Source organism: Aulostomus chinensis, chromosome 2 (genome assembly GCF_037954235.1).
Source record: "Aulostomus chinensis isolate RoL2024-O1b breed Wild chromosome 2, RoL_Achi_v1.0, whole genome shotgun sequence".
NCBI classification, from domain to species: domain Eukaryota; kingdom Metazoa; phylum Chordata; class Actinopteri; order Syngnathiformes; family Aulostomidae; genus Aulostomus; species Aulostomus chinensis.
The window spans coordinates 27,260,885-27,283,734 of NC_141321.1; the positions used below are offsets into that span (position 1 = coordinate 27,260,885).

General features: G+C 41.8%; 1 protein-coding gene across 5 annotated transcripts in view; it reads left to right on the forward strand.

Annotated features, from left to right (window-relative positions):
• Positions 1-209: 209 nt before the first annotated feature.
• Positions 210-22,850, forward strand: part of unc13c (unc-13 homolog C (C. elegans)) — a 114,534-nt gene continuing 91,893 nt past the window's right edge. For all 5 annotated transcript variants that reach the window (XM_086188250.1, XM_086188260.1, XM_086188270.1 and 2 more), the window contains exons 1-2: positions 210-709; positions 7,178-11,568. In XM_086188250.1, the coding sequence (XP_086044376.1) occupies positions 7,308-11,568 (4,261 nt within the window). In that variant the 5' untranslated portion in view covers positions 210-709; positions 7,178-7,307. The remainder of the gene's footprint in view (positions 710-7,177; positions 11,569-22,850) is intronic.

Genomic DNA, 22,850 nt, shown 5'->3' on the forward strand with positions numbered 1-22,850 from the left:
CACGCACACGCACGCAGTGTTTCATCCTCAATTCACCTTCCTTCCTCTGCATCCTTCTCAGTCAAGGCATCCCGCGGAAGACTGTGTGTGTGGGTATCTTTGTCTGTGGGCTCAGAGAGAGTAAGTGTGTGTGTGTGTGTGTGAGAGAGAGAGAGAGAGAGAGAGAGAGAGAGCGAGAGAGAGAGAGTTTTACAAGGGAGGGACAGACATTCTCCAGCCAGAGAGAAAATCATCAGTCTGGGCAGCCAGGAGTAGCAGCAGCATCGCTGTCTGCCTCCCCATCATCAGCACCACCACCCGTCTGCATCCCGCTTTGGACTAGACACCCTGTGCTCTGACACTGTCTACAAGCAGGGGTGTATGACCTGTGCAACCCAGCTCGCAGCAGTATACGGCAGCATCCTCGGTCCCCTCATCACGCGAGAAAGGGATCACAGTGACCGAGAGAGACGGGTAGCACAGAGGTGGCATGGATGAGGTGTGTGTCTGCGCGGAGGCAGGGCTGAGGGATGTGGTGTCTGACGGACTCGGAGCGATGCTGTGAGCTCGGGTATTAGCAGGCAGCTGCGCACCAAGCCGCTCTCTCCCTCCCCTCCCCAGCGTCGCTGTTCTGCTCTCACCGACCATTCACTGAAACCGGGGATCGGCTCCACAGGGCTCGCGGTGCACTCCTCTACTGGCGTCCTGCACGGGGATTTGACACAAGCAGGTATGTGCAGCGGCTTACACCGTTTGGGCACTGGATGCGTGTTTGCATGCCGTGGGAATATTGACTCATTCACTTCATCCTTTTTCTTCTGGATGCCCCTCTTCCCTCTGTGGCCCTGTCAGACGATTGATGAAATGTTAGTTTTGAATGATGCGGTGTGATGGCATCATCTGTTGGCGTGACGGGGATGAAATAATAGACCTATAGGAACGTAAAGTGTCACGATCTAATTTAGCCGATATTTTGTTGTTGTTGTTGTTCAATACAAAATCCACATCATCCACATGGACACACTGCAGATTCCAACAGTAACCCATTGCTTTTCCTCCTCTAACATTTCCCCCATGCTGTTAGGGTACAGCTTGAATGCATGTGAGCTTTGCTGTAGTGTCACATAGTACAAACGCGATGAGACCACTTTTCATCATACCAGCCAAAGAAACGGTAATATTTTGATTTACGAGGGTGGGCAGTCTGTTGTGATGTTGGCTGCTTTCCGAGGGCTGCAGGCAGATATTTGACTTTTGGGAAATACACAGGTTAGGAGACAGAATCAAGGATGGGCGTGAGGGCAATATGATCTGAGGATGCACACACCCTCACATACTCAACCCCCACTGGTTTGCTATTCTCTCCTCTCAAAGCAGCAAATCCATGTTCAGAAGCACTCGTGCACGGAGGCATGCATGCCGCACATGTGAGTGCATGCACGGCTGCACACACAAGAAGCACAGACACGTATAGGCTACGCGCCCACATGTGCAATAATCCACACTTCACCATAATCCATAATCATGTGTTCTGGAGACATGACGTAACACATCCCTCATCTGTATGAAACCTATCTGTTTGTAAAGGTTTATATACTGAATCTGATCCAGGATATGGGAATGAACAGCACACAGTGCAGGCCCACAGCATCTAGTATAATTGCTCGCAGCATAATAACATTAAATTGGCATACTTGCGTTCTCATCCAGAGAAAAGAGCAGATTGCACTATTGTGGGAAATAGGTTAGCATGCCTCCAACTGAAACTCGTGTTAATAGGAGAGTGGCAGGGATCGCATGGCTGTGAAACAAAGTGGTTCAGAGTGCTCTGCTAATCAGATGCATTAAGGGGGGGTGGGGTGGGGGTGGGGGTCCTTGGACAGTAATGCAGGGCTTTGAGCAACAGCAATGCCTCAGAGCTTGGGGAGTGGGTGTGGCTGAGGTGTTCCCCTCTCTCTGGAGGTTTCTCTCTAGTCTGACTCATAAATAGGAGGGGTACTAGGACCACAGGGATCCCCAGAGTTGGTCACAGTAGCAGGCCACTAGTTTATGGGTGTTTGCAACATGCATGTGATCGACTGATAAATAGGAAACGTGCATATTATTCTATACAGCAGTTGGACACAGAGTGCCTTGCTCAAAGGCACAGAGGTGTCAGACTGAGGAACTGTTACTGGGAGCGGTCACTCTTGCATCCTCATGCATTGAATGGACAAATACAAAAATGTATTTCTTAGATGTGTGGAACATGTATATGTGTTAACATTTAAAACAATTTGGAACATGCAAATAAATGCAATAATAAATACAAACTGTAAGCACTACATGTTTCAGGCAGGGCGGTCTTTTATAGTGGGTGGAGGGGGCGTGTGACATTCCATTTGAGGAAGTCACCTATATACATAATGTGTAAATTGCTTATTAATCATTATTTGTAAAACCAGTATGTTGCACTTATCTCTACTTACAGTGAATGGTACAGTCTATTATTCTGCTTATCATGCCACAAAATGCAGACAGGATGAAGATTAAGGCAGAAATGTGAATACTCCACATCTAGCATCATTTCATGCACTATGACCGAGTAAGAGATATATGCATATGCTGCTTTCAGAGCCAGGCTTTTCTGGATTTTGTGGTCTAATACACATGAGTGGGAAACACTGATCTAGATCTATGTCACCCTTTTTCTGCTAAATCTTGCACCATTACGCTGTAATGGGAGGATACAGGCGCTACCTCATAGGCATTATCAAGTCATTTGTGTATCAGCTCCTGCTCTGGAAGAGGGTGAAGGCTTCATTCGTCAAACCTTAACATGCACGTGTCAGGATGTTGGCTCTTAAAAGAGAAAAGCTGCTCCCTAATTGTTAATCAACACTTATTTAACACTCGTTTAGTGTGATTTGTGCAGACAGAGTGCAGCCACACAGCCACAGCACAGTGCTCTCTTTCAGTGATTTCTACAGTAAACAGCAGCGTATCCCAGACGCTGTCTGGTTACCAATATTTAAAATATGCATCACAAAGTAAGTGAGTAAGTAAGTGTATAACAATTTGAGATGAGTGTTGCATGTTGATGCTTCATAATGGTTGGCTAATTCAACAAGAGGAAAATAAAGCAAGCCAAAAACCAAACAAACATTTTTTTGATAAACTACCATAATTTGTCTGATCCGTTATATTGGTATGGTGAGTTAGTTTGTGAGAAATTATGCAGAATTGACTTTCTTAAAGCAATTTGTTTTTAACAACTGATAGAAACCTGTATATGAAACAGGATTTGAACTAAATACATCTTATAGATTCTCATTGTCAGCCAATATTTATTCAAGCGGACGCAAGAATACAAACATTATAAATCATTAGTTTCACAAAAGAATTTAAGTCCAAGAGCTTTTTATGAATATTGATGGCTAGAGTTAATGAAATAAGTTATATTGTGTTTTCAACCTGTCCATCCATCCATCCATTAGTGGTACCACTTATCCCTGAGACGACTGGGGGGGTTGGAGCTGTCCCCAGCTAACACAGGGTGAGAGGCAGGGTTTACCCTGGGCAGACTGCCAATCAATCACAGCACCAACTCCTAGAGATAGATGACTATTCACAGCCACCCTAGAAGAAGTTTTTAGCATTGCCAGTAAAAACTATAACAGTAACTTAATTTGAGTGAAACCAAAACACCCAGAGGAAGCAGTTTACAATTTAGTTCTTCAAAATTAAAATTAATATTCATAGGTAATTTTTTTTCTTAGCTAATCAGATTAATTCCTTGCAGCCTACTTTCAACAATTCCCTCTTAAACAATAGACCAGTTATGGTTTCTTCTATTTGTGCATTTCTGACCATGAATAATGTAAGATGTCTCTTTATGTTGCTTTTCCTTTTTCCGAGCAACATAAAAACTATCACCTCACTTTCTGCTTGAGCTGCAACATTCCATTTCTCCTCAGTTCATCCATGTTATTGCTTTTTTCCAAATTTTTTTCAGCATATCATTTTTGTTGTGTTATAATTGTGTATGACTAAAATATCATTGAACACCAATCTGGTCTGTGTGCACCCCTCTGCCAAGGACTTAATCAATAGAGGAAAATAATTTTAACTCTATTGGATGTGACGACATCCTGTACTATCTATTTGTATATATCACTCTGCAGGGAGCAACAAAATAGGATAAATGTAGGCTTATCCTTTCGATCAGTGATAGCACTGATCAGTCCGAAAAACGTATTTGATCTGGGGAAGTCACAGTCATCAACCACCAGAGCTGAGTGACACCCCACTGTATTCATCAGCTGTTTGTAGCTGTCTCTGTTTGCTGCTGAGATTGAGCTTGGTGTATATTAAATTGTTGAGCTGATTTCCTGTGAAAGAGCTGCCAGCCATGACTGAAAACGATGAATGAGGGGTGAACGAAAATAGTCAAGTTGCAGCCCAACAGCCAAACATTGAGTTTACACCTGATACTCTCGAAGATTGTCACGATGAGCGACACCACTGACATTACTCAGTGTCATTTGATTCATTACCTCTGCCAGGGAGGTAATGTTTTCCGTGTCTTTTTTGTCTGACTGTTAATAGAATTGCACAAAAACTTTTGAACTGATTTCCTTATAACTTGGTGGAAAGATGGGGCAGATCTGAATGGGGGCAGATTTAAGACATCTCAAAAAATGAATGGACAGGTTGAATGAAATCTTGTGAAAACGTGATTTGAAAGAAATGAATGAGTATTTTTGTAGGTAATCTGGATCAAAGCATCGATACTGGATCCTAAAGACTGTTCTAGGCCAAAGGCAGAATATAGCTACTACCTGTATTTTTCTCCTTGGTCTCAGACCTTAAAAAAATCAAGGTAGATGTTCAAGGAGGAATCAAGTGAAGTCCTGCAGCGGCCCAGATTTTAACAGTGATGTTATTCATATCTGTAGCTGTGAGACTGATTGGACGCTAGCTGAAACAGTATAGCTCTAACCTTTCACTGTTGGGCATCCAGTACTACCCGCAAATCAAAGCAGCTGTAGTAGATTTGCAGTAGATTCTCCTCTAAATCTTGGGATTAATTTTGTTTTATTGGCCATTGATCTTAGGCACAGTAAATAGCCCTTAGGAAATACAAAGCAAATTTAGTTAAGATACTTAACACCCACTCAGGTGTTTTTAATTACTCTGGCTGATACGACATCTGCTTGGGTGTAAGATTGGAAGCTCTGATACCATCATTTACATGTTTTATGCCAACAAAGTGATGCTATAAGACGTCCAACCCCCAGATTCAGTAAAGCAAGTGAGAGAGGGAGATGTCAATCAAGCACCGTCTGTACATGCCTGAAGAGTCCTGAGAGGAGAACTACTCAGGCAGCATAACTGATATTACATGTTGGACTATAGGTCTGAAAGAGCTTTAAATGTTCACCTGAAGTGAAAGTGTAATCCTTGAAGATGGATTTTTAATGGGATATCTTCTCAGTAATAGGGGGGAAAAAAGATCATAACACAAATACGTCCATGTGGAGTAAGCGGATAAAACCCTAACCTATAGGTGCACCTGAGTAAGGCTCTTAACCCTCAGCTGCTTTCTGATTATCAAATGCTGCTCCTCTCAGTTTGTGTATGCAATTAAAGGCTTGAATTTCAGATTTAATCACTATCCAATAAGTCACTTATTTATAGACAGACTATCAAATTCAAATTTATAAACATAGCTCAAATTCACAAATTACGATTTGCCTTGAAGGGCTTCACAATCTGTACAAAGTACCTTGCACTCTGTCCTTAGACCCTCAATTTGGTTGAGGAGAAACTGCAATAGCGCTGTGTTTTTTCGCCCCTCATTTGCAAAAGGTTGCTTCTGGCATTTAACAAGCCTTCAAGTAAGCTGAGTCATGTACCATTTTACTCTTACTATAGAATATACTGCTATTCCTCTCCATCTGTCTCTGTAACCATTCCATTTTGTAATGGAGTTAAGTAAGAGTTTTTCATTTACCTCCAGGAGAATGGCAGCCTCATATAGTTATAAACTGTAGCTCACATCATCCTATCAGTACCATTGTTCTTAGACCTCTCATATAATAGCAAAAATACTGTTAAACATTTCTTCCCCAGGCCTGCCTCAAACCATCCAGTGAAGTTAACAACTACTCAATTCTCTGGATTCACTTCATCATACAGTGCTGGAAGACACACAGTTACAGTATGTTGGCGTTGGCAACCTAGCCTTAAGCCCTATTTGCTGATGCCTGGTCGTTCTTCAGAGCCCAGCAATAAAAACTAACCGTGAGGGTGTGTTTCACAGCTCATTTGAAGTGAGCATGACTTTGTGGTCATGAGACTGTAGACATACCAAGCTCTAAATCCCAGAACTAATGTGGAGCAGCTGTCAAATCCTCTGGACAACAAACATTGCTCTCTCGACTCACTTGGCCAGTTTCACTCAATAGCTAACACACACCTCTTGCAGCCACTCCAAACTGTTCAAATGTAACAATGTGAAGCATGACTCAAAATGACCTCTCTGTAGCCATATTGTCTGCTGCACATCCATTATCATGCTGGAATGGTTGAAGCGCCGAGCCATTCCAATTACGACTAATTGGGACATTAAATGTATGACAACATATTTCATTAACATCATTTTTTGTATTAATTAAGACATTATAATCAATATATGGAACATGGGAAAGATGACAAACACATTTTGTCTTCATTTAGGGTCTGAAAATGCACGTGTTGAAAAATGTAAAGAAATTTGCTCAGCTACTGTATCAGGACTAATTTACTATCCTAGATTTGTTTATACTATTAACACTGACATCATCATGATTTAGTATGGTATGGTAATGGTTCATGTTGGTACTTCCTGACTGAGGAAGCATAGAGCGCACCTACCATTAAAAAAATGAATTTTTTTTTCTCTTTTTCATTAGCACAGTCACACTTTTTACCCATATTTCATTAATAAAATGATACATTGCCTTTAGTTTGAAGTATCTTTATTTTCTATCTTTTTTATCATTATCTGAATAACCAGTTAAGAGACATTAACAGTCTATGTCTTATGTACCATTACCTTAATCAATTTGACACCTCATAGTTTTTGTTCTTCCCTGCGTGATACTTTTAAAATGACAGTATTTGAAGAATCTATTAACAAAATTTAAAATAAATATTTTTTCCTTTTTTCTTTCAGAGAGATGGTCCTTTCCTGGATTTAAAACCCCCCACTGACAAGAACACTGTTAGTACTTGACTCACCAAAGTTACATTCTTAAAACTGATGAAAACTAGATGACAAGGAACAGTCAACAGGATTGCCATCCATGGTTTCTATCCTAATCAAGACTATATCATCCTACATTGAAAAGATTTGCAAAGGAATGTTTACAAAGAAATTGGCAAACCCAATTAAGAAGAAAGAGAGAAGCGAAAATAAAGAGCCAAAATTGACCACAGATTTGCAAGCACACAATCTAACACTCTCTACCACACTGAAGACCACGGTTAAAAAGATTTCCAAATGCTCTTCAGCACGTAACATATCACTCGAAGAAGACGACGGAAAGAACGACTGCTCATCCCTGTCACCAACTTTCAGTTATCGTGTGGCTATTGCAAATGGACTCCCAAAAACCTCAATTTTTTTGAATAATAATGAAAGTATCTTTCCTGAGGTTCTTTCAATTGATAGCAGCTACTCTGACTCCCTGAATGAGACAAAGCCTATCCGGAGACTGGATGAGCATAAATCACACACTATGCCAGTAAGACGAAACAGGAAAAGCCTCATCAGTTTGGCTCCCTCTGATGGCAGTTCTGAGGGCGAACGAGTGGAACGCTCTAGTCTGCACACTCTTCGGCTGGGTGCCCTACGCAAGTTAAGAAAATGGAAGAAGAGTCAGGAATGTGTCTCCTCAGACTCCGAGGTGAGCAACTGGAGGAAAACTTTGGGCATCCGGAGCAAGTCCTTGGACCGTGCTGGACGCCAGCAAAAGAGCTCAACCCTGGAGCCTGGCTCATCCTCTACAGGTTGCATCAGTCAGACACAGGATGTCATGGAGATGATCTTCAAGGAGCTTCAGGGTATTAGCCAGATTGAGACAGAACTGTCTGAACTGCGTGGCCATGTAAATGCTCTGAAGAGCTCTATTGATGAGATCTCCAGCAGTGTTGAAGTAGTTCAAAGTGAGATTGAGCAGCTTCGCTCAGGATTTGTCCAGTCAAGAAGGGAAACACGTGATATCCACGACTATATAAAACAAATAAGCCACCAGGCCAATAATTCAACCTTGCGGTTTCTCAATGTTCCTGAAGAAAGGTTAGAGAAAACAGAACATCTTATATATAAATTACTTAAAGACAAAATGGGTCTCATTGATGCCCAGAAAACAATTAAAATTGAGCTTGCTCATAGGTTAGGCCAACAAAGAGAATGTTCTAATGCAAAACCCCGCCCTATTATAGTTATTTTTGCAACACCCCAAGATAGGGATTTAGTCTTGAAAAAATGCTATAAACTTAAAGGAACTGGTATCACAGTTTCCACTGATAGTTTAACTCATGATGGAAAGGAGAGAAAAGACAAATCAATGTCTTCCTCCCAAACATATGAAAGTATGGACATAAAGGTCTCAGGAAAAGATAAAGTAGTTGAAAGCGATGACTGGGACTCAATGGACAGTGATAAAGAACTGGATGAATTAAGCAGAAATAAATATGCAATGGTGATTTCAAAGCCTGTTCACAAGAGCAAATCAGAGAAAAAACGATCCCATGACCATTGCCGGTCAGGGGAGGAAGCAGGCTATTCAGGCACTGTTCATTATGCTGATGACACTTACTATGACCCTGACAAGCACGCAAAGGCTTACTACTCTGACATGACCCCTGGTTGGCTTTCCCAAAGTGACTATTCTACACCTAAACTCAGCCGCTCTGAGTCTGACTGCTCAAAACTTTGCCAGTCATACTCAGAAGACTTTTCAGAGAGTCAGTATTTTACACGAGCAAATGGCTGCTCCCTGCTGTCCTCCTCAGATCAGGAACTGTGGCAAAGAAAACAAGAAGACATGGCTTCCTCCTGGTATGCTAGTCCCAGTCATCCACTCAGCCAGGAGAATCAACCCTTTGAACACAATGAAGTTGAGACAACCGAGACTATTGATAGTGGGGTGAGCAATGGACTTGTCTGCATGTCTAGGGACAGAAGCCACTACAGTAGCTCCCAGCTCTCTCTGCAAGGGGACCTGTCACCCTGGAAAGACTGGCATCATATTGAGCAAGGTGCTGACTCTGGCTTGGAAGCCTCAATAGAAATTAGCAGTCCCTTTGACCCATCAACAATCCCAGGTTTTCCAGAGAACATCACAAAATGCCAAGAGGTTGATTTACAGTTTGAAGGAGATGAAGAGTTCATGATGCTTGACAGAGAAGCTTCTCTACCCATAACCACCCACATCATTCCTCCCATCATAGAACGAGAGTCTGTCAAGACATCTGTTCGGCAGTCTAAAGAAGGCTCTAAGGGGATCACAAAAGAAGGCACCAAAGTATTATCAAAGGATGCCACTAAATCAACTGCTAAAGCGACACAGAAACAGACTAAGTTAGCTCCAAAAGAGGAAACCACCAAAATATTACCAAAAGAAAGTCCTAAAGTATCTGCTAAAGCTTCCCCTAAAGTGACTCCAAAAGCAGCTCCAAAAGAGTCTCTGAAAGAGGTTCATAAAACAGCAGCTAAAGAATCCTCTCATACTGTCCCTAAAGACAGTCCAAAGCAAACACCTAAATATACCACAAAGCCCACAGCTGAAGAAGTATCTAAAGTGACATCTAAGGTAACCTCTAGTGATTCTCTTAGGGTCACTAAAGTGGCCTCAAAAGAGAGCCAGCCAATGACACCTAAAGAAAGTCCTAAAGAGTCACCTAAAGAGAGCCCAAAAGCCACCCCAGTTGAGACTCCTGCATCAACCCCTAAGGAGTCTCCAAAAGAGTCCCCTATTGAATCACCTAAACAATCCCCTAAAGCTAAAGAACCCCTACATGTCACATCTAAAGAGGGTCTGAAAGTTTCTGCTAAAGAGTTTACCAAAGAAACTGCAAAACTATCCACAAAAGAGGTCATAAAAGAGATTCCTAAAGCGCCATGTAAAGAGACTGGTAAATTAACCGCTAAAGATGGTCCTAGTATCCAGCCTAAAGAAGCCCCTGTGGTAGCCTCCAAACAGAGTCCCAAGGTGGCCATTAAAGAGATCCCTAAAGCAGTCACAGCAGAACCGCCTAAGGTAGACTCAAAAGACATCCCTAAAGTAGTCTCAGCAGAAACTCCAAAAGTAGTCTCGAAAGAGATCCCTAAGGCAGTCCCAGCAGAGACTCCTAAAGTAGTCTCTAAAGATACCCCTCAAGTAGCCTCTAAAGATACCCCTCAAGTAGCCTCTAAAGATGCCCCTAAAGTAGCCTCTAAAGATGCCCCTAAAGTAGCCTCTAAAGATGCCCCTAAAGTTGCCTCTAAAGATGCACCCAAGCAAGCATCTAAACCAGTTCCTAAGGAAAAATTTCCTGAACTAGATGTCAATCATAGCTTTCACCAGACCCAGAGCAAATCTACATCCATGTACCGCAGTCAGAGTGAGATTCGAACAGAGAAGGTCGAGGAGGTGCCAAAGTCTTGGAGCAGTAGGCTTAGCATAGATCTCAGTGAGAAGTCCTTTGGTTTTGGCTTTGGCTCTACACTGCAAAGGGCAAAATCAGCTCTGGAGGTTGTTTGGAAGTCTGGTTCTCAGACGACTCCTGCCCCTCCAGAGGAGCCTACAAACTCCTCATTTATGGGGCGTTTCCGCACTCTCTCCACCTCAACTACAAATAACTCCAGTGCTACAGCAGACTCAGATGTCTCCACAGAACCTGTCTTCTACAAGGCAGAAGAAGAGAAAAAAAGTGCTGAGGCAGATGCTGGTGAACAATCTGTGGACAATGAGACCCACTATGTTGAAGTAATGGAACAGGTACTGGCTAATTTGGAGAACAGGACTAATGCAAATGAGACAGAGGAGCCGGTGCAGGAATGTGAGGCTTCTCAGGACTTTGCTGTGTCTGATGACATTGAGGCCCCCCAAGACGATGATGTCTCTCAGGATTTTAAGACCTCACAAGATGTTGAAGCTGCTGGAGACCAAGAGGCAGGTAAAGAGGCAAATGTTCTAGAGTATGATTGCAGTTTGGATGAGCCATTTGATGAGGATTACAGTGAGGAGTATGAAACCCAACTGACTGAGGACACTGCTGAATATGATGCAATGGTGGAGTATGTGGATGTAGAAGAACCAGACGAGACTGAGGACAATGATGTTACAGAAGAGATGGAAGAAGGAGATGAGGAGCTGGAGGAGATAGAAGAAATAATAGAGGAGGCTGTTGAGGTGTGTGAAAAAGTTGAGCAACAGGAAGATGAAAACAAAAATGTTCCTGAGGAGAAGCCTGCAGAGGTCCTACCTAAGAAGCGTATGCGACCCACATTCAAGGAGGCAGCTTTGAGAGCCTACCGGAAACAGATGGCTGAGCTGGAGCAGCAGATCCTGGCAGGAGGTATGGCTCTTTAACTTCATATTGTGTCACTTGGATTAAATTAGCTTTACATTCTAAATTTTGAGAAACTTCGCATTTTGTTTTGTACTCCATATTGTGTCACATGGATTTCATTTGGCTTTACATTCTCAATTTTGAGAAGTTTTGCATTTTGATGTTATAGTCAAGTAAGCACTCATAAATTTTTCAGGTAATTGAAAGGCACAAACAACAAGTAAACGTGGATCTCAGGGAAAGGGCACTGCAAATTTACAATGGCAGCTCTTAAAAGTTATCATGGTCAACACTAAAATGTTGGGGCATTCTTGGCCACAGCAGCAAGGAAATTTGTAAAGTGTTTGCAGCTTGTGTTCTTGCTTACATGATAATTGCCAGCTGTGACAGTGTGTGACTGGTGTTATTTTCACCTTATGCGAATGTGTGTCATTGCTTGCATCATGGAAAATATGATCCTTGGAACCTACTGTTGTTGGAGTGATCACAGAGTTGGATTTAAGTGCATTGGCAGTGGTTTATATGCAGACATTGAATTATATGATGACAGTGGTGGTCAGCTTTTTTCATAACAAAACACACATAGTATTCTGGAATTCCTTGAATAATTCCTTGTCAACCTACGCAATGTTGAACCAAAGACTCTATCAACATGGCAGAGCTTAGTTTTTCTCTAATAATTATCTAGGTTTGTCCTTTACTAGAATTAAAGGCATAGACCACTTAAAATCTGAATTTTGCAGCTGTTTACTTCCTCTGAAAACAAAACAACAACAGCAAAATAAATGTACAAGATAGAGCTTAGTGTATAGACTGAAAAGTCTAAAGTTATATCCTTTTAATTGACTCAGTAGTGGCAAACATGGATTTGGATTATGATTATGGATTTATTTGTTTCTATTTGGCTATTTTCAAGGTAAGACAAGAGACACAATCTAATTCAGGAACTCTAAACAGTACGGAGGTAAAATACAGAGGGCTTAATGGGCAATGACTGGTGCAAAAAAATGTACGCTCCCTCATTATCTATGGGAAGCTGCATATTTGCTGCACAAGGCATGATGGGTTACCTCGCAACATCGATCAAACTAGTGGTGCATGAAAAAGCTTACTAACCATTCCAGGTGTGGGTTTGTAAGTTTGAATTACATGAATTTATGTGGTGAATACAAATCCAGGATTTTGCTTTGATTTCCTTTTTTTTTTTGGTTTAATATGATTGAATGTGGTGGCCCGGTGGTGCAGTGGTCAGCACTGTCGCCTCACAGCAAGAAAGTTCCTGGTTCGAGTCCTGGCTCAGGCACGGGATCTTTCTGTGTGGAGTGTGCATGGGTGGGTTCTCTCTGGTACTCCAGCTTCTTCCCAATGTCCAAAGACATGCAATTGGGGACGAGGCTGATTGATACTCTAAATTGACTGTAGCTATGAATGTGAGTGTGAATGGTTGTTTGTCTATGTATGTTGGCCCTGCGATGGACTGGTGACCTGTCCAGGGTGAACCCCGCCTCTCGCCCGTAGCCGCTGGGATAGGCTCCAGCCCCCCCACGACCCTTAATAGGAATGGGCTCGGTAGTGCAGTGGTTAGCACTGTCGCCTCACAGCAAGAAGGTTTCAGGTCCGAGTCAGGCACAGGACCAAGATGTTCAAGCTGCTGGAGACCAAGAGGCAGGTAAAGAGGCAAATGTTCTAGAGTATGATTGCAGTTTGGATGAGCCATTTGATGAGGATTACAGTGAGGAGTATGAAACCCAACTGACTGAGGACACTGCTGAATATGATGCAATGGTGGAGTATGTGGATGTAGAAGAACCTTAGAAAGGCACAGGACCCCCCCTCTGTGGGGTTTGCATGTTCTCCCTGTGCCTGTACCTGCGAGGGTTCTCTCCGTTCTCCGGCTTCCTCTGACAGTCCAAAGACACGCAAATTGGGACTAGGCTGATTGATACTCTGAAGTGGCTGAGCGTGAATGGTTGTCTGTCTATATGTGTTGGCCCTGCGATGAACTGGTGACCTGTCCAGGGTGTACCCTGCCTCATGCTCGAAAGCTGCTGGGATAGGCTCCAGCCCCTGCGTGACCCTTAACAAGATAAGCGGAAGAAAATGGATGGATGAATGGATGATTGAATGTTGAATTGAATGTTAGGGAATATCAATGTCTGATCACCTGACAGGTGTGTTGGGGAACCGGTCATTGATTTCAAGTTGAAAATACAGAAGATGGGAGTCTCTGAAGGTGGAGGCAGTGACGTTGTAGGCACTAGGCTATATATATTCCCATGGCATCATACTACTTTCTATTGCATTGAACTGTAGCTTAAGGCATGAAGTTGTCAAACATGTTTTCTGGAGGTTTGTCATTTATCATCAAAATGTAATAGACCTTCACAGCTACAATAGAACCGACCTCTGGAGCGACCATCAATTCATCGTAACAAATGAACCCATTAGTTCTTTCTTGTTTTTTAGACTGACGTTAAAGAAAGTGAACAAGAAGTATGTATACATACTGACTTACCACCCAAAATGTTCGGTATGCCACTGATGTTTTCACCATATATGTTTAAGTTCGAGATTCTTTGTACTTGACTGTGCATTTAGCAGAAAACTGTGCCAATGATTTCTATAACATTCCTTTTATTTACTGCAGTAGACGGCCTCAATCAAACAGCTTTATAGTTGAAAGGTCAAGGCTCTTTTTTAAGCATTTATGCAATTTAAAAACAAATGTGGTGTATAAATGGTTAAGATTGATTCACTGAAGTCTACTGAGTGGAATGAAACAGACCAGGGAATTCTAACTCTCACTTCAAATGAAAAAGATTTTGACCTACATATGAATTTACAACTCGGGCCCTCATGGTGAAGGAGGTACTTTACGTCAGAGAATAAAAGCTTCAGACTGTGAGGCTCTAGGATGGACGTGTACTAAATGTTTTGGTTTCCATATTAATAAAAAAACCCAGCATGCCTGTTTTTTTTAAACTTGAATAACTGTTGATATAAGATTTTTTCTTCTTTAATAAGACACATTAACTATGTGTCCATCACAAAAAGAACCTCCAGTGTAACTGACTTTGTATTGAGTGTGGTCCTGCGGTGCTGGCATGTCATTCTAAAAGTCATGTCATATAATTACCGTGTTGTGCCACCGTCACATGCGGAGGTGAGAGTGTGTGATCATTTCTTGTATTTCTGTGAGATTGTGTTGATCTAACTGACTGACTCATTGACAGATTGACTCACTCCTCGATGTTGAATCATGTTAGTGCGAGGTGAGGCATGCAGAAGACTCCCGGCAAATAACTCCAAATGAAATTTTGTGACCAGTTGTCCTCTCTGTGGAATAGCTTTTAGCTTTGTTCTCTGCCTTTTTATAACAGAGCTATTGGTTTTTGGGTTGTTTTCCTTGGTGTTCAGTTGTGCTTCTCCTCCTCTATGAACAGTGATATATTCGTCTGTATGGTGGAGGTAGTCAGTGATAGTTTTCGGTTCAGTGCGAAATCATTTGGCGACATGATGAAACGGGCTGAGATGATGAGAGGAAACCTGAGGAAAGAGGAATCATAAACAAAAGGAAAGCCAAGTGTGTATTCCGGGTGGAACTGATGTGTCATCTTAATTATGACATATATATGACAGTATGATTACTATAGTTTATTGTTGATGAACGGAGGCTACTCTAAATATAGTACTGATATATGATTGCAGTGACATGCACATTTTTGTGTTCAGCAAAATAATAACTTGAAATCACCAATCATCTGTAATATCAAAAATATACCTACACTGGCTTTGAGGTTTTGTAGATAAGTGGTTTGTGCACTAGATAGATATGTACTTTCATCATGACAGTATAGAAATTCGGCCCTAAATAAGTCACTCTGCATCTTAAACACTCCTGCAATTGTTGTTTTGTCACACTGGAAGCAAATGCCTTAGCAATAGTAATAGAGAAATAGCCATAAGTGGAATTACACACATGCATACTCCATACTCCCCTCATTAGCTTTATGCCTTCATCTCTTGTAGCTGATGTGTGCTCATCATGCTTGTGCTCTGAAGCGTGCTGGCTGGTCTGTGTGAAAGCTGTGATGGGAGCCTCAGCAGGACCGCCACTCCTGCCATGCCTGTCTTCAACTGGCTATAGCAGCGTCTGTATTCAGATGCTAATTCACACTCCCAAGGGCATTCTGTAACCAGGTCAGCCTTGCTTGGAATATTTATAGAGGTCTGCTGCTAGTGAAGTTTTCTGCTTGCTCCTGGGGGAGCAAAGGAGGTACACCCTCTTTATGCTTAGTGCGTCATTTCTGAAGAAAGTGTGAATATTTAAAGCATAGATAGAGGATGTGAAGTGTCTTCTTTTGTTTTAGGTGATACCACCCAGTTCAAATGGGGCTGATTCAATATTGCTGTTTTCATCTTGTTGCATTAACATGGAAAACCTTGTCTCAACACATTTTTCTCACAACATGGAGGTCCCACAACTGTAGTTTGTAATCTGTTGCCTTTAACTTTTGAGTTGGGCATTTAGGGCCTATTTACACTGGACTAGCTGTGTTGGAGTGATGCAAATCTGACCCCCTAAAGTCCAGTTCTTGTGAGTGGTGCGATCACTGATGCATGGTAGATTTTCTTGACTGTGGCACGGTTTGAAGAGGTGGCTTCAGCATGGTGTGATAGCACATGCACAAGCACAGTCACGGAACTTGAACATCTGGCAGTTCAGTGAACGAAAAGGATAAATTCTCATAGTATGATGATGTCGACAAAATAATCAGCCTTAAAGCAAGTTGCAAACCTACAGTTTTGGAATCCAATTTGAGAACACCATCTGCCACACTGGATAACGCTGCAGAGGACTGGAGACCCCACCGAACACTGAGCGACATGAGTCCATGTAGGCTCTTATTGACAGCTATGATGCAGGGTTGTAAAACAGTTACACTTCAGTGCAGTTTCTGTTACAGAATGTGCACTAACCAGTCAGGCCCGCGGCCATGCGAACATGGACGGTGGTGGTGGTGTGGGGGGGGGGGGGGGATGGCAATTAAGCCCCAGAACCATACAAGGGAAGAGGGCCAAGTGTGTCTGCGTATCCATAACACTTTTCTAGATTGTGAAGCTGCCACATTGTCCTTTTATTTTGTTAAGCCTGTCTGTTTCCTCTAAAAGTCTCACTCACATAATAACATCACACACAGTTGTCTTTGCGTACGATTTAAATCTCAGTTTGAAACCCAAAAGAAGGATTTTCGTTCGATCAGATATAGGTTGATAACCCATTTTACCCCTGTGCTCTATTCCTGGTTCATGCCTAGAGGGATGCTACTTTTGTCCAAAACTGAACTGAATAAACCAGCTGACATCAGCCTGCAGCAAGTATTCAGTTGTAGTTGGAAAAATAAAAGAAGCTGTGGGGAAAAGTGGTGCTACTGTTGCAGATATCGTAATATAATGTAGTTGATGCATTCTTTTTTAAATAATCGGAAATTGAGTGGTAATTTGGTGTCAGATGGGTAACTCAGGGCTCTAAAATATTCGCAGTGTAAATACTTTAAGTTTAAAGTTTAAAGACAACAAATAATTTTAAAAGTTATAGTGAATTATGACAGACTTCAGTGTAAATATCTGAATGACTACAAAAATGTATGAATGCGTCACTGAAGTGAAGCGCATCTCTTTCAGCACAATCAGATTGTTTTATCATTTTACTTTTGAAGTCCACCAAAGTTTTTAGACTTACAAATGCAAGTTGGTCGAAAAATACTAATTCAACATGGATTGTGAAAACTTTTTTCATATCGACTGTAGTTTCATCAGTGTTTTTGAAACTTATCGCATGCTTCAGGTAAAGGGTTACTTACCAGAAAGTCATTGCCGTAGGCAAGTTTTTAGCTCTTCTTGACCTTTTTAAAGATGCCATTTAAGTTAGCTGAAATGGTGGAGGAGGTTTTAAGAACAGGCCAAATTATATGCAGCTATAACTGCAAGTTTAACTGTGGAGGTTTCTCTCATTGACATTTTAGTAGGGGTGCTTGGTTACAATCCGGAGGTCCCTTTTAATGAAACAATTCATTGTCAATCTAGTAAGTTATGAGAGGTAGTGTAAATCAAATTAATGTTGTTGAATAAAATATGTCCCCCCCCCCCCCCCCCCCCAGCCACAAAGTAGACTTTTTAAACTTTACATAATATATCAAGCCGAGTTGGAACTACTCATGTCAACAGTGACTGTATTCCACTTCAGTGTATTAAACTGCCTGGAGCATATTAAACAACACCTAGATGCCTGCTGTTAGAAGAGGCAGAACTACTGTAAATAAGTGAAACATCATTCATATTTAGTGATTTGAGCATTCCCAGGGATCGTTCAATATCAACACAGGAGGCACGGAGAAACTGAAAGCTGTTTACAACTTGCTGCTGCGTCTCCAGTTGGCTTCCTTCACCTCCCTTCTGTCTGTGCGATGCTACTTGTTCCCAGGAATCCACTGGATTTGAGACAGAGAAGCAATCAGCAGATTCTGTCTGAAAGCATTTGTTCTCTTTTGGTATTTATGGCAGAGAACGGCTGAGTTGTTTGAATGAACTCAAGACAATTAGGGCATCTCAGTCTGTGTCCCACATCCAACATGATGTCCACTTCAACACTTCAACCCCCCTCAAGAGGTAAGATGCAGGCAGGAGTCAGATGTGTTTGACTTCTACACTCGGGACATGTCTTTCTGGTTCGTGCCACCCTTGGCCCGAGGTGGTCAAACACCCAAGGATCCATTAATGTCCACATTTAAGACACTTGACCAGACATCATCAGATAGAGTTTGGCTGTGGTGGCATCTCCTCTTCCCACACAGGTCAGAGTTGAAGTCATTCACTGAGGGAGGGCAGCGTCCTGTCACCATAATGAACATCATAACTAGATCAGAGCTGGCCATGTCAGAGGATATCACTTCTATCTACCTCACAGAATGTCAATGAGCAAAGAGAGGAATGGGATGGGTGTCAGGTGCCTGTGGCTCCAGTGGCAATAGAGGTGATTTCTTATCTCTCAGTTGATCAGACTTCAACTCTTTATTGCCTGGTTCATCTTCCAAGACAGGCCCATATGGTGAAGCAGCTGCTGTTTCAGATGAAGCAAAATGAAGATGATCAAGAGGTAATTCACTTACTTCACACAAAGCACCAATCAAGGGAGACAGAGGGAAGCGTCTTCAATTAGAATCGGAATTGGTCTCTGCTCCAGGTTCTTCCTGCTGTCCCTGTCAGTCTGAACATCCTGGTTCAAGAAATTTGTTTTTGTTAAGTGCCTCCAATCACTTGTAGTCCCATGTGCCTGCTAATCTAGTTTCCTGTCGGAATTCTCAACTTCAATTTCCCCTGTTGTTTCTGGAATTTTTCCAATCCCATTGGCTTTAGTGTCTCCTCCAACAAAGCAGACTGGAGAGGGTCAAGAACTTAATAGCTTTTAAGGAAGCTGCTTCTTATCAGGCAAGAGGAGGTGTGAGTATACAGGGTCCAAAGCAAATGGAGTTGAGGGCTGAACAAGTCACTTCTCTGGTTCTGTGCAACTGGGCCAGAAGTATGCTGTTGGTGTGTTACAAGCACTGATGAGGTGATAGTCTTGGAGATAAGCCGGAGGACACATGTCTCACTGGCCCCTGCTGCTTCCTATATTGACAATATTCTCAGCTTGGCTTCTAATTGGTGAGACTGTAGCTGCAAAATCTCCAGACTTTAGCCAAGAGTCTGCCGTGGGCACACAATTCAAGCAGCAGTTACTTGTTCAAGGTTATCCATGTTCATATCATTAAAGCCTCTATTTCCTCTGGCTCAGAGGACCATTTGTTTTACATGAATGTACGAGGCTGGATTTAACCCACGTGAGCACACAAGGAGAAGCAGGCAGCAGGTTTCATCTGACATTAATTTGGTATTTCTGTCAGACTACGGTGTAGGTGTGATGATTTAATTTTCAACATACAAAGTAGAAGGGAGCCTTTTTAATTGAAGTGCAAACAAAGAATGACTCCACTTAGGGACAGATTTATGAAGAGTTTGCTCAAGCGCAAACCCTTTTGTGTAAGAAAAAAAAACCTTGCTGTGGGGATTTTCTAAAGAAAGATGAAAAATATAGAAACAGGTAGTTTGGGGCTCATTGCATTAATAATATCAGGAACACTTTGGGGGCGCAAATATAGTGAGGGAGTATTTAAATGAATTGTGGCATATGATTTACTAGGGTTTGTGGGAGGCAATGAACTGCCACTTGCACCACTATGTAGGGAGTCGCTGTAACTTTCTGGTCTCCTTCTCATCCCCCCAAAGTTAGGTTATAGATAGACAATAAATAATAAGATGAAAGTGTTTTAAATGGGTGGAACTTGGGCCAAGGCGAGACCCATTCATTTTGATCAGGATTTACAATGTGAGGCCTACGTAGTTGCACAAGGTGGCATGTTCAGTATTCTTCAGATAAACATTCTAGTCACACATTTGCTCAGTAACCCTCCAAATGACAGAAGTAATCTCCAACTGTCCTTTAGACTTGGATGCGCGTGGGAAGAAAGTAGAAAAAGGACCTCACCAGTGCTATATTTTCCATATTTTTGACACCACTATCAAGGTGGGGATGTAAACAGTCAAGATGTAAACATTAAGGTGATGACGGTTATAGTACAGCCTCTGAGAAATAAGAAAGAATTCAGGAGCGGATTCTGCTGATATCTGTGCTTTTCATGCTGTGTTTGAGCTCATATTTTTGTTAAAACCATTCTTATTCCATGAACTACTTTGAGACATGAGGTTGAGCCCTGTTTCTCTTCTAAATCTCATGAATGGAAATTTTCTAAATACTTCATACTGTATTTTATTAATTTTCTTAAAAATTAACATAAAGCTATCATTGATGTTTTCCTGGATTTCACAGGAAATACTACATGGACCTCAGTGGCCGAATCACCCTCCTCGTAAACTTGGTACTGTTGATTACTGTATATTGTGAATGTGAACTACTTCGCTGTGTCCAAGATATTTGATGCTACTGAATGTGCATTATCTTTCCACACAAAAACATTGCTTGACCCCCCCCCCCCCCCCCCCCCCCCCCCCCGGGTGTGCTGGTTGGCACTGTACATAGCAGCTTCAGCCATCACTACTGTACTGTAATGCGCTTTAGATAAAAGAGTGAAATGAATGCCGTCCATTTGGAGGATGCACCGGCGCGTTAAGCCCATTCTTTAAACAGTTTCATACCTACACTTTTTTCCGGACCCAATGAACTGACTTTTTTGTCTGATGGCACAGCCTAGACTTGCAAACCAGGAGTAATCATTTCATGGCTTTGATTTGAGCGTCCATCCAAATTTCTTCACAAACAGTACTCATCCTCTTCCTCTTCCTCTCCACCATCTTCTCTCTGTGACTTGCTTTCATCATCTTTCAATGATCATTCTTTGTTAAGCCGTTTGTATTTTTGTTGCACATTTAACACAACATAAGCAAAGTGCTTCCCTAAAAATAACGCAAAACTGTCTGTTTTGCTTTATTTTTGGGGACAGATTGCATCTCCAGAGCAAAAACACATGCAGAGGTAAAAGCGAGAATACACCCGGGCAAGAGACAAATGTAAAAACCACTGAATAAATAGGGCAAAACAAATTGAAATAGATGAAAGCATCAAATAAACAAGCTAATTCAACAAAAGCGTAGATTTAAGAATGTTTCTTGAACATAAAATAAGTGCTTTGTGCCAAGCAAGACCTTAACTACAGTATATTAATAATTAAAATCAAATATTGATTTCACAAGTGAATATTTTTTCAAGAGGTTAATAAAATAGTTTAAAAAGGTTTTTTTGTTTTTTGTTTTTTTTAATTCCAACACAACCTTAATCATTACTGGAAGAGTTCTGTTGTTGAACCAGTGGTTTAGTGAGTCCATCTGGAAAGGGCTGACTCATAGCTTTTGGTGGTCGCTGGTTCCATGAATGATGCTGGCATGTCATTTGAACAGATGTCGTGCTGCCACCATGTCATACGGATTTAAAAGGTTGTGTTAATTTCCGTGGTGATTTCACGGAGTTCTACAAGATCTGGGTTGTGACATTTTGACCTTTTTTTTTTAATCGTCTTGTAACATTTGTTTGAAATCTTAAGTGGTCAAGCATTTCACATTAGTCGAATAGGTTTGAAATAAGCTCTTAAGCCTGACGTCATCCTACTATCACAGATTTTGGGGCTTTTTGGTTATATAATGCTTGTTGCGCTTGGGTGGAGGATTTTTTTTTTGTGCGAGGTGCACCTCTGACTTTCCTGTACTTTTGCGTGTCCACATGGGAAGACGTAAACATGTTGTGTTTGAGCAGTGAACAGTCCTGGTTGTACGTTCAGCCTAGTGTGGGCCTTTCTGCTCTGGTGAGCTTTGATCTATGTGTGGTTTGATCATGCGTGGCAGCTCTCAGCAGATGCTTGATTTACTGCGACTATTGCAACCTCAACACTTAGCATACAGCACACTCTTAGGTAGGTTTCTTACCGATCGATTGTGATTTTGTTCTTCAGATGTAAGGCATCTGTGCCATGAGGTTTAGATCAGCAGATCTTGCTTTATCTAATACTGCTGCAAATGAGACGGGGCTCTATACAGTAGAACTGGTGCTGATTGCTGTCCGTGGAGGCCACTCACAGCTTAGCTCTTTTCAAGTGTATTTTCACAGTGTGTGTGAGTGTGTGTGTGACTTGATGTCACCCCATCCAATGTTTTGACACAGTGGAACAAAAAAACACCCAAACATTAATTTCTCGACTAAATACATTTTCGGGCATTAAGGAGAATACATATTTAAAGTTTTTAAACAATCAAAGTCAGTAAGAGGGCCAGTCATTATGAAAAGTTCTTATGTGGTGAAAAAAAAAAGCTTCATAAAGCACCTTGGGTCCGTGTTGGTCTGGGGGGGGGGGGGGGGGGGGGCTGTCAGTGAAGGGGAAGATGAGGGTGTATATCTTGGTCCCAAGCTTTGTCGGGCACCTGTTTGGGGGACTGTAGTTATTTGATTTTTGGGTATGTAGGTGTATGAATATGTGTTTGTATGTATATCAGGTGATATTCAATATTATGTTAGATAAATTATAAGGCAATCAAGGACTCATAGACTAGGGGTAGGATTAAATAAGTTTGTACTTTCTATCCTTTTCAAAAATGTGAACAGATTCATCAAGTGCTCGACAATTTCTTTTGCATTGTGTTTTGCATTCTTTAGATATTCAAATAAATATTTCAATCAGTCAATT